This window comes from Lepidothrix coronata, unplaced genomic scaffold (genome assembly GCF_001604755.1).
Source record: "Lepidothrix coronata isolate B3197 unplaced genomic scaffold, Lepidothrix_coronata-1.0 Scaffold58, whole genome shotgun sequence".
Taxonomy (NCBI): domain Eukaryota; kingdom Metazoa; phylum Chordata; class Aves; order Passeriformes; family Pipridae; genus Lepidothrix; species Lepidothrix coronata.
Window position 1 is genome coordinate 2,667,706 of NW_016690238.1, and position 12,407 is coordinate 2,680,112.

The 12,407-nt window shown below is 44.1% G+C and overlaps 1 protein-coding gene across 6 annotated transcripts in view; it reads left to right on the forward strand.

The window, feature by feature from the left end:
* PEAK1 (pseudopodium enriched atypical kinase 1) overlaps positions 1-8,251 on the forward strand; it is a 113,038-nt gene extending 104,787 nt beyond the window's left edge. For all 6 annotated transcript variants that reach the window (XM_017816871.1, XM_017816872.1, XM_017816873.1 and 3 more), the window contains one exon: positions 926-8,251. In XM_017816871.1, the coding sequence (XP_017672360.1) occupies positions 926-2,086 (1,161 nt within the window). In that variant the 3' untranslated portion in view covers positions 2,087-8,251. The remainder of the gene's footprint in view (positions 1-925) is intronic.
* The last annotated feature ends 4,156 nt before the right edge of the window (positions 8,252-12,407 follow it).

Here is a 12,407-nt window from a genome sequence, read left to right on the forward strand (position 1 = left end):
TCTCTGAATTCAGTAGAACTAAGGTTAATATGCAAATATCAGCATGCCTGAGTCTTTGTCATTTTAATCAGTAAATGCCTTAGAACACAGGCCCTAATGGGGCTTGTCCAGTGACTGTTGTCAGGGGGTTGGAACTGCCAGTTGTTATGGCAGTGCAGACAATTAATAAGGATAATTATTATGGTGATAATGTGTATATCAACAAGATATTACTGGGCATAAATTAAATACAGCTGCACAGAACCCCCAAACATATACTTGGGATCTTGACAGATGACTGAAAGCAGTTAAGGTACCCTGTTCTAAGGAGTGTCCATCCCTCACCTGAGCCACAGCCAAGCACAGCTGCCAGCAGCCTGTGCCATGACACACCCTCCCCTCGCTGCAGACATGGCACTGCTGCAGCTCATGGATTGAATTTCCAGTATCCAGTCCTGGAGCTGACAGGCTGTAACTTGTCATGCTGTGCTGACTGGGCCACTTGCAAGCGTTTGGTCACACACTCTGTGCATGTTTCTTTGTCTCTTCTATTGTTGTTGATTATTTTTGTCTTGTTCAAGCTTCACTTAAAGCTGAGAGAAGAACATGCAAGAAAATGATATGGATAATCAAGTAACTGTGAATATGCTTCACTGTGCATTGGCCATATATTGCTGCTACTCTGATTAAAAACCAGACTGTATTTTCCATTGGATAATCTATGCAGAGGGAGAGGTGCCTGCATGTATTGCTCTGCAGTTGCTTACTAGCCAATGGAAACAGTTTGGGTGCCTTAAGATTGTCTGCCAAGGTCGGTTCAGTAAAGAATTTTTTATTGCTCGTGTTTAGGTCTAGTCTGTAGATCCCATCAACAAAATACATATTTATAAAAAGGATGCAGAATTTAGAAATCTAAGAGTTATGTCTGTTTACTTTCCTCCCCCAGATTTGTAAGAGCAAAGCAAAGGAGTCCCAGCAGTATTATCACAGCCTGTCTATCCGGCAGAGCCTGGCCATCAACTTCAACATCCAGCAGGACTGTGGCCATTTCCTGGCTGAAGTGCCAGTTCGACTCCTGCCGTGGGAGGACGATGACGCGCCCGACGCGGAAGAAGAAGAAGACCGGGAGGAAGAGGAGAAAGAACCTGAGCAGAAGAACAGAGACACGGCTTCCAGTGCGGAGGCTGCAGCCAGAGAGGGCTCCAGCAGGCCGGGGACCATGAGCCGGCCCCGCAGCCGTGTGGTGGTGATCACGCGGGAGGTGCCACACCTGACCGTGGCCGACTTCGTGCGCGAGTCCGAGCCCCGCCACGCCAAGAGCCCCGACCTGTACGAGAGGCAGGTCTGTCTGCTCCTCCTGCAGCTGTGTTTGGGCCTGGAGCACCTGAAGCCATATCACATCACACACTGTGATCTGCGCTTGGAGAACCTGCTGCTGGTTCACTCCAGACCGGGAGGCAGCCCCCTGAGCCCCGAGTCCATGGAGCACGGTCCCAACACCGCCTGCCCAGCCAGGCTCATAGTGAGCAATTTCTCCCAGGCCAAGCAGAAGAGTCACATGGTGGATCCAGAGGTCCTACGGGATCAGTCCCGCCTGGCTCCAGAAATCATCACGGCGACACAGTACAAAAAGTGTGATGAGTTCCAGACTGGCATCCTCATCTATGAAATGCTGCACTTACCCAACCCCTTCGATGAGAATCCAGAGCTGAAAGAGAAGGAGTACACTCGTGCTGACCTCCCGAAGATTCCTTGCCGTTCCCTTTACTCTCAAGGGCTTCAACAACTTGCCAGCTGCCTGCTGAATCCCAACCCTTCAGAGAGGATCCTGATATCAGAAGCCAAGGGAATCCTTCAGTGTTTGCTTTGGGGTCCACGTGAGGACTTGTTCCATGCTCTGAGTACCTCTTCCAACCCCTCGCGGAGAGATGCTATACTTCAGAACTGGCTGGACATAAAAAGGACGCTGCTGATGATCAAGTTTGCAGAGAAGTCCTTGGAGAGGGACTGTGGAATTATTCTGGAAGACTGGCTTTGTTGTCAGTATCTGGCTTTTGCCACTACGGACTCACTTCATCGCATTGTGAGAATCATGAAGCAGCACTAGTTTGTAGAGCCTGTTGCTTTTCATGAAGCACCCTCACCTCTGCCCCTGCCCTCACTCCAGCCTGCACTAGGGCTCACATTTTGTACAAGTGTTAAAAACAGCCTAGATATCAAAGCCAGCAACTCTGAGCAAATAGGTTCTCATTGGAGAAATTGCATCCTGTCCCCAGTCTGACAGAAACTTTACTTTTTTTGCCGGGCCCGTTAGGGATTGTTTATATGTGCATGACTGCATTTGGATCAGACAGTACGTGACTTGATTCATATCTGGCAGAAAAGGAGAGCAAACTTTGATACCACTATTTCTACCACTGCAGTAAACAAATTGCCCTCCTGTTCTGGGTAGTTTCTGTCATTTCCTGTGTAGCACTGGTTAGTGAATAGCAGTGACCATCAGCAGAGATGGATTAGTTGTAAATGTGAGATGAATGATCCACCGTGCCACAAAACACTCATTTGCTTCCATTCCACACACCACACAAAATTTCTTCTCAGCTTAATCAGTCCCCCACAGGTGGGCTGTGCTCCTCTTTCCTTTGGTCTCAACCACAGACTTTGCTGTATTTTCCTCCCCAGCTGTGTTTTTCCTGCTGACTGTGGCAAGTGTCAGTGAGCATCTGTGTTCAGTCCCCTTCCCTCCTCCTCTGCCTCACTGCCTACCCATATCCTCTCTACCCATGGATCCATGAGTTCAACAACGCTGCCTTAACCAGACCATTACCCTTAGCTTATGACCTCTGCATTAAAAAGCAGAATATGCACACTTTGTCCCGTTTCCCAGGTGCCATTCACCAGTCTGGACTGTTGATGTACTGTAGCCATAACTGCATTTATACAAGAACAAGACAATGGTGGGCCACTGAAATTCCCCCTCCATCACAAAAGGCACTAAAGCCTGACTTGAAATGGATAGGACATACATAACCTTCTCTGACAATCACTGCTATGAATCGAGGATGAAAATAACAGCCACCTCTTCTGTTTTATTTTGGTCTGCTCTTGTCACTCGGGCCATACTGCAAAATGGGACTGAAATTGGCTCTGCTGGTTTGTTGGCAGGAGATAGAAATGTTTAAAGCTTGTCTGTGTGTAGCTAAGAGGCCACATGGAGACACTTCTACTGCAGACGTAGTTCTCTGAAGGGTAAAACCAAGGGGGCAAAAAAACTGTTGTTTAATTATTGAGAGCTGTTAAGTTTGGCAGCCACAGCTGACAGTATCATGGTCCATGTTCCCCACAGGGGTCTCTGGCTGCCTGTATCTTGTCTGTTGTAACTATTGTTTTCTAATGTTGCAACAGACACCCCAAAAATGGAATGTTGTCAGAAGAGCTCAAAGAGCTCCACAGACAGAGTTTTGGATGAGAGGAGGAATTAGTGGGGATTAAAGAGTCAGAATTTCTAAAAACTCAACCTGAAGGAGCTTTTTCACTTTTAGAGGCCACTGCTGACTCCCTTCCGTGCCCTGACAGCCATTTCCCATGGAACCTATGCAGTTGTACAGACAATACCTTTGCTCAGTATTGCCAGGCTATGAGTTGTTTCCTGAATCACTCTGAAGAACTGATCTGGATGCAGGGAAAAAAGTGATCCTGAATATTCTGACCCAGGTGATGGAAAGCAGACAGCCCTAGTTATGAGCCTGTGCTTCTCTCCTATGGATCTATGTGCAATTCTTGTATTATTTTTTAAAGCTGTACATTACAGTGTTCACTTTACACACCAGCCTTTACCTGATGCTAGATCTGCAGCCCCTTCCTTTACTTTCCTGGCACATAAATGCACAGATATCCATGTGTTCTTTTTTTTTATGGATTGATGTTTCATTTTAATTGTTAAAACTGTGAGGAATCCATTCACTTCAGCCTTGAAACAAATAGCCACTTTATACAGCATATGCATGCTTGGACCAGATGCATGGAAACCGAACAAACAGTCCTGCAGGCTCAAAGTCAGCAAAGCTAGCTCTGGATCCACACAGTACCTTGGAGGGGCTGACATGTCTATCTTGCTCTTCTCTGGCATCTCTCAGAGCTCAGCTGAAGGGCGTGTGGAAGCCTACATCGATTGTGCTGTAGTATAGACTGTCTTTGTGACCTTCCTGGAGATTTTTTGAAACTTCTGATGATTATTCTGTTGTTTGATTCACCTGTATCAGTGAAGGATCAGGCAAGGATAAGGATAATATATTTTAGTGTGATATATTTTTTGTTTCTTTCTCTTTTTTGCAAAAAGGTTAGGATGGCGGCATTGATGCAGAAAAAAACAGGACAGTGCATTAAAAGCCCAAGTGCAATGTGTGTAGTTGAGGTACCTCCACTACATCAGGAAAGAAAGTTTCTACACTACTGCTGAGCAGCTCGTAGAAGAACCTTTACAAAGAATCCCACGTTGGGTGCAGCCCTGCTTGCTCTGGACACGGGAGGGCAACGCTCTCGTAGGTTAACACGGCGAGCACGGCAAGGCACTCGTGTGCTCTCTAGTCGCCGTTAGTCAGTGCGTGAGCTGCGAGTAGGGCTTTTGTTCCCTGTGCTCTGTGTTGTGTTTGTTCCGTGCTGTGTGTGTGTGTGCACCCGCCCTCCCAGCCCCCCTGGACAGGAGCCTGGCCCCCCTCGCCACTGCAGCGATCCCCTGGAGCCGGCGGGTGTTCCCGCGTTTACGGACCCGCGTTCTCGGTGTCCCCCCGCGTCAACGTGCACATGCCAAGCTGAATTTTGAATGTTCTCCCACCGTTGGTGTTAATGCAGCTGGTCCGATGCCTTTGTATCTCTAGCTCTCGAATTTCAGTTTGTATCTGTTGTGATGAACCAGTACTCATTTTAGCTCTGCAGTATAATCAAGCATGGATAGATGTTCACTACCAATCTCTTTCTTGTGCAGCACTGGGTAAACTTTAGCAATTTGTAATGTTGTGTGGTCTTTTTCTTTAAAAAAGAAAGAATGGTCAATGTAGTCAAACCTGATCTGGCCTGAGCTCTCCCTCGAGGAGCCTGAGGCTGACTTTGCAGATCTGCCCATAGCTGATGATTGTAACTTGTGTTTGTGGTGGTTCTCCATCCTGGCACCAGACTGTGCCACGTAAATATACAGGAATGTATGCATTAAACTGATTGTAAGCAAATCCTAAGAATGCTACAGCATAATTGCTAAGCAAAAGGAAAAAAACCCGCTCTGTTTGCAACAGGATCCTGTGTATGACAGGAACAAAACCCCTGGCTGTGCATGTTAGAACTTACTTGAATATGTGCACAGATCTTGAATTTTTTTTTAGCAATGTCGCACTTTCAGTTGAGCTCAAGAAATAGGAAGAGCTGCAAATCTAAGATAACAGTATTGACTGTAAATATATATTTTTCTATTAATAAAAGCTGTCATTCAAATATTTTTAACATGAACTCTAAAGATTTTTCCAGTGCAAACTAATTTCTGGGAAAATCAAATGCTTGTTTGAAGAATTATGATGAGTGGTTTCTGATCCTATTAGAGCCATTAAAACCCTCTCTAATGTTACAGAGAGAGCACAGTGATTGGATTCACAATGTTTAGTGCCTTGTCAAAAACCTGAAATGTAGCTGGTCAGTTGGTGGGAATCTTACTCTTTTCATAACAGCCCTAGAAATAATCCTGCCCACATAAAGATGCAAAATACTTTGCAAAATTAAATGCTGTACTTCATAAGAGACTGGGTTGATCTGTTCCATGAGATTTGTGTTCGGGGTTTATGTGACTGGGTCCCTTTAGGTTGCTTGTAGTACAGCATAAACCTGAAGTGACAAAACTGTGGGCTTTCAAATTTGGGATCTGCACAGGGAGAGTAACAGTGGATAACAAGTCAGTTGGTCTGGACTGACCAGGCATTGAGAGAAGCCTTTTGCTTTGACAATCTGCTGCAGACACTCTGCTGTGGGAAGGGGAGGAATTAGTGTGGGAGAAGCGGTGAAGGTGAGATGTGCTGCTCCTGCTGTAGGCAGGACACAACCTCTGTTCCAACAGGAGTGCTGAAAAAACTACTCTGAGATGTTATGGAAAATGGGTTAGGTTTGTATTCCTTAAGTGGGAATGACTTATTCACTAATTACCTGTCAAACCTCAGATCTGATCTGGTCAATATGCATAACCAGGTGAATATAAAGAGAATCTACTAGTAAAAGCTTGCCTACAAATTTTCAGGAATGAGGGAATCCAGAAGTTTCTTCTGGAGCCCCTGGAATGTCCAAACATAGAAGCCTGGTCTCACTTCCACATTCAGACCTGATGAAACCAGTAACTCCAGCTGGGATAGCACGTTACTGGTGCACAGATGAAAATGCACGGGAGCGTTTACAGGAATGTTCCACCTTAAATCTTTTCTGCTCCACACATCCCAGCAGCACCCACAAGGTAGGAATGGATCACCTTGACATGTTAACACAAGGGAATTCCCACGTGTTACAGAGAAAAATATACTATTTAAGTAAGTTATGTGTTAGGGTTCAGCTATGTAGAGAATTTATTCAGCAGCTTCACACTGTAGGTCCTTAATTTTAACATGTATTTGCTGCTGAAATAAAATGTAACTGTTTCTCATGTCCCATCTAAATTAACTTTTTTTTGTTTGTAATAGCAAGTAAATCCATATGTAAATATATATGAAATAGTCCTATTTTTATTTAAATCAATTTTAACTTTTCTGAGGGATACAGTAGAAACTGAGTCAGAGCTTTTAATGCACTTTCTTTTCCCCCTTTCCCCAAATTGCCTGTTTGTTCCTCTGTGCAAACAGTACTTGGCCATTATTCCCTGCCTGACTAGACCATCAGTTTTACTCTGATTCTGCAGAGGTGGTGTTGGTTCTGCTAAAACTCCTGTAAAACCCAGAGCACAGTCAGAGCCCTTCAGTCAGCGCAGAGAGGGACGTGATGGTGATTCAGTTATTCAGTGAGGTAACATCGAAGAAGTGCAGAATAGAATTTTAAATACCTCTTTAAAATACACCTGTGGAAATAAGTCTGTAAACAATCATCTGGATTCCAAACACTTCAACAGAAGAATACACAAAAACTACTTTTTTTCCAAAAGAAACACTGGAGAGAAATTTCCTTAGGGCACCCTCAACTCCAAAAGGAGGAGCAAGTCCTTCTCCCTGCTGTGTTGCAGAGAATTTCTAGTAGACATTTGTATGGATTTTATTATTCACCTGGATGCAGTATTAGAAAGATGGGGATTTGGAGTGGCTGTAGAATGTAATTTAAATAACTTCCTAAAGGTCTCCTTGCATTGGTGCTCCACTCAGCATTTACTTGGAAACCACAGAATGCTCTCAGATCAAGCAGAGTTGCCAGTGAGAAATGAAATATTTCACTTACCTGTACATAAGTGTTTTACCACTCTACAGAATTTGAGAATTTGGTTTGTACTTCAGACTATAAAGATATTTTTTTTCCATAAATCCAAGGGGAAGATTTCAGGGATTTAGAAGAGGTTGGAGCTTTTTTATATGGAGGGAATATTTGTTCATAAATATATATATATATACATACATATATATATGAGTGCATGTGGGCATGTTTTAATATATATATGTATGTATATAAATTTTGTATCCCAGAAGTATTCTTTGCCCCTTTTTGCTTGAAAATATATATATTATATATTGTATATATAATATATATTTAAGAGTGTGTAAATTTTTCAATAGTCATTTCATAAATAACACCTCTTCAAAAATGACTCAAAACTTCTGTTTCCTTGTCCTTTGACTTGTTGGTATGAGAAGGTTTTGCAGTTGAAATCCTTGGGTTTTTTTCTTTTAAAACTTAATTATGCTGAGCATTTAAGATTATGTTCTTGTTTTTAATAAAAGGGGGAAATTTATTTTTAAATTAGGGATTCCAGAATCAATGGACTTTTTTAAATGGGATTTCTTTAAATGCCTTGAATAAGGGAATTTTTTTTTTTTTCAATTTCAGCTCAATTCTTGTGGGTAATTTGTATTTGGAATTCCTGGTTGCATTGCTTTATCTGGTGCTTCATATTGATATTTACACATTTTTATATCAATAAGTATATAAACTTCAAGCCTTCCTTTGTGATCAGGGGCAGTTACACTCTGGTTTGCTGTGGTACTTTGCTGTGTACTCTGTGGCATTCATGTTACTGTGTATATAAACTAGTTTTATTACACTCAAATCAAACTTGCAGTTGTCTAATTTTTCTCTCTTCCTAGACAGAGTGTGTATTTCTGAGGACATTGCACGTGGCAAGTCCAGCAAAGGATTTTATTTTGAGAATAGCTGGGGGGGGGGTGCAACAGCACCAGCGTGCAGGCGTGGCAGGGACACACTTGGCTTGGTGAGGCTGATGCTCAGCACTCCAGCCCTGCCACCACAGAGCTCAGGTATCCCAGCCACGGGAATTCCAGTGCTTGGGACACCGTGCCACCTCCCACCTCTGGTGTTTTCCCCCAGCAGTCCCACCACAGCTGGCTGCATCTGGACAAGTGGCAGCAGCAGCAGCCCAAAACTATTTCAGCTCCATCTGGACAAGTGGCAGCAGCAGCAGCCCAAAACTAAACTGGCCACCAGCAGCTGCTGGTGACTGAACCAGTGCCTTGCAAGGCCTTCCTGGAGAGGAGTGACCTGGAGATGAAAACGGCCACTCTGGGACAGCCCTGAGCACGAAGGGAGCTGGGCCAAAGTCAGCCATTTCCCTAGTCTGGACAGGGCTTAAATGACCTGCTGTGAAGGATTAAAATTGCTCTTAAGTCAGATTTTTCTGTGCCGTGACAGAGCAGGATGTCTCTAAGGCAGTCAGTTGTCTGCTGTGGAATTCATTGCGTCTGTTCTGTTACCTTGAAGCATCCAACCTGATGGAGGGTCTGTGGGAAACAGATGGGATAATGTGCATCTTCCACAGTCGTGCAGACACACTTCAGTGGCACCGAGATCAAACAGCTCAATTTTGTCCCCGGCTCTGACAGGCAGCACTGGTGGCTGCAGATGCTAATTTATTAGCATGGAACAGATGACACGTGTACATCGGAGCAGCACTGTGCTTCTGCGAGACAGACAGTCCCACTGCTCACAAATACTCTTTAAAAAAACCCAAGCTGAGAAAACACCCTGCGGGCTCTGTTCTTTGCACAGTTACAGTGGCTTTGCACAGGTATGTCATCGGTTGCAATGATCAGAATTAGTCTCAAGTGTAACTACTACAGGCCATTCATATTTATTCCTTAGACACCGTTTCAAAGCCTTTCAGAAACAGTTTAAGTGTTTGTCTTCATCCCTTCGAAAAAAACAAAGCTAGCTGACTCCAGAGGTGTCAGTAAATATGCAACGTGTTTAACAGCCTGACAGATATTTTGGCTTTGCCACAGTAATCCCTGTTGACTTCAACAAAGTGCCACGGACTTAACTAAGCAAGAGTTGGATTATGCCATTTGTCAGTGGCAATCACCACTCTGCAGGGAAAAGATACGCAAAAATAAGCTGAAACCTTGTCAAGACATGATAATTATACTAGTTTAACTAAAATCTGTTTGAAATTAATTTAGATACGTTAGCACAAACTCTCTTGTGGGTGTCCTTAAGCAGTCGCAGTCTGGCGTTCTCATTTCATTGTGCCAGACATGAACGCAGGTGGAGCAGATGCCTGGTTTTGGTTGATGCAGGAATGTCTGTATCCATTTTTCACCAGCTCAGAAATTCACCCTGTGGTAGAGAGGCCCCAAGGAACTGTGTTCCTCTATGTGATAAACCTCCATGTGTCCCTTGAGCTCTGCAGGCCACTGGTTTTGCCCAAGTTGATGAGCTTCCTGTATGAATCACACCGTCCTCCTTACCCAGCGGTGCTTTAACCGGGCTCAGAGGGGAGCAGCTCACAAGGCAGATTCTTCAAGTGAAATGTTTGCCACAACCTATTCCTCAGAGGGAGGCTGAGGCTTTCAATTCTGAGGTAAGACAGCTCTGTGGAGAAAGACACTCATTAAAACACCACTTTGGGCCTTCAAATCCACCTCACTTGGTGCTGCTGCTCCAGTCTCAGGAGACAGCACCAGAGCCTCGTGCCCAGGCCACCCCTCTGCAAGGGGGGGGGAAGGCTTCTGTTATCAGTTCAGTGCTTTCAGATGAGCAGAAAGTCCCTGTCTGGCAAACAGATGCTGGGGGAGCCAAAGGAGGGCAGCCTGGAGGCCCCGAAGCAGAGAACTTGAAATAATAGCTACTGAAGGTGCATTTTCTGTTACATCTCCTGCTCTCTGTTACACCTCTCCTGACCCTTTGTTTTGCTGTCATTAAGGTGTTATTTTTGTTAAATTGCAGCTGGCAGAGTCAGGACATGCACAGAAGCAAGCATTGGATGTAATAGGCAGTAATTCAAGGAAAAATCACAAAACTCTACTTCTTATCCTGCAGAAGGAGAAGGAATGGGAATGGGGAGGCTTATTGAGAAGGTTTGCTCTTTTTGGTACGAGCCAGGAGCCCTTGTTCAACAAATACATGGAAAGCTGCTTTCTCCAGCTGTTGCCTGGTGTTTTACAGGTGCTGGGATGACCCCGTACTCCCCTGCACACAGGACAGCCCCAGGGACAGCACCTGTGTGCAGCAGGGCTGGGGACAGTTACAGATCTGATGTCAGATGCCAGGTTTTGCCTGATTTCATTGGAGTCTTAATGGTCCAGATAAACTGCAGTGAATAGCAGATTAACCTTGAAAAAAATGAAATCCCTGCAGTCTACCTGTAAGAAGCAATCTATTAACTTTGCACCTCTCCAAAGTGCAAAAGGACATAAAAGTTCTTCTAAAGAAAATGAAGAATTAAATCAAGATAATAAAATTCTCCTGGTTCCTACGTGGGCACTAAATTTAAATCAAGCTACTGTTGGAAATGGGCCAATAGTTTGCCCATGTACAGCCACCACTACAACCACCAAAAGAAAAGGAACACCCCATAACCTGTGAGCCAGTCATGCAGCTGCACTTGGCCAGGGAAGAAAGTCTCCTTCCAAACTTTTTTCCACTTATATTACTGGAAAAAAAAGTTTCATACTCTGCCATATTAATACTCCATCTTCTGTATTTGTGTTTGTGTGGGGTTACTGCTGGGGCTGTGACCACAGGACACCAGGGCGTGTTCCAGCCTCAAGAAGGAGCAGCAGGATGTCAGATGATGTTGTGGGATACCACATGACCAATGTTTTAATGACATTAGTTATGAATGTTTTAATACCATCCTCTGCTTCCTAAAACCCAGGCCCAGAGCGTCACCATCCCCAGCCCTCTGGCAGCAGTGAACTGCTCCCACCATTTCCCTGGGGCTGGAAGCATTTCCCACCTTGGAGGCTTCAACATCCCCTTCCACAGGAACTGCAGCACAGTCCTGCTCTCTTCCTTGCTAAGGCCTTTTTTGTGGTGTGTTTTTGAGGTGATGTGGCTCAAACTGAGGGATTAGGAGTAAGGGTATCAGTATTCTGTAGAAATGTCAGAAGGTATTTCACCTCCAGCCCATAAGCACCCTAATTGCTTGTCCTGGGTAGGCATCTCCATGCCTGGACTCTTGACTTTTGAAAATTCTGGATGTTCCATTAGACTACTTAGGTTTGGGGTGGTTTTTTTTTAGGAATTAGTCCATGTTCATCCAACTCAACATTTCCTTTGCTGGGTTTTTTTCTGGGATTTTTTTAATAATTCAAATCCATCTGGAGTCTTTTACAACCTTCTGCAATTTATGCTAGTCTTGAATAGATTTCACTTTGTGATTAATCACTTCTTCCTGCAAATCAGGAAGACTGGAAACATTGAACTAAGACTTGTTCTTGGACACAGCTGTCTTGTCTTCCCTAAAGAATCTGTACTTGCTACATTAGTTTTGTTCTATGTTCACAATTAAAAGGGTTTTCTTTTTCTCCACTCACCAGAAGTAAAATAAAAATACAGTATGAGTTTTGTGCTGATCCTAAAGCACTTTACAAGGAGAGCATAATTCCTGTGTTACAGATCCAGGAACTGATGGACAGCATGGCAAAGGAATGTGGAAGAAGGACACAGGAAGCCATTTGAGGGGAATAGTATGTAAGGATCCAGGGCCCATTCAACTAAACCATCTCCTACAGTGCTTCTACTTACATGCTGCTCCCCACTGACTCACAACTATTCACCATGACTTGAGAGCCTCCATCAGTTAAATCTATTGCAGCAGGATTTTTATAGAATTATAAATTTGTTTTGTCAGTTTTAGCAATAGTTGCTGGAACACAAAAGTAACAAGATTACAGTCTCAAAAGAAAGGAATTCAAAGCTGTACCACTGGAGTACCAGGTCAAGCCACTCTGACATCCATTTCAGCT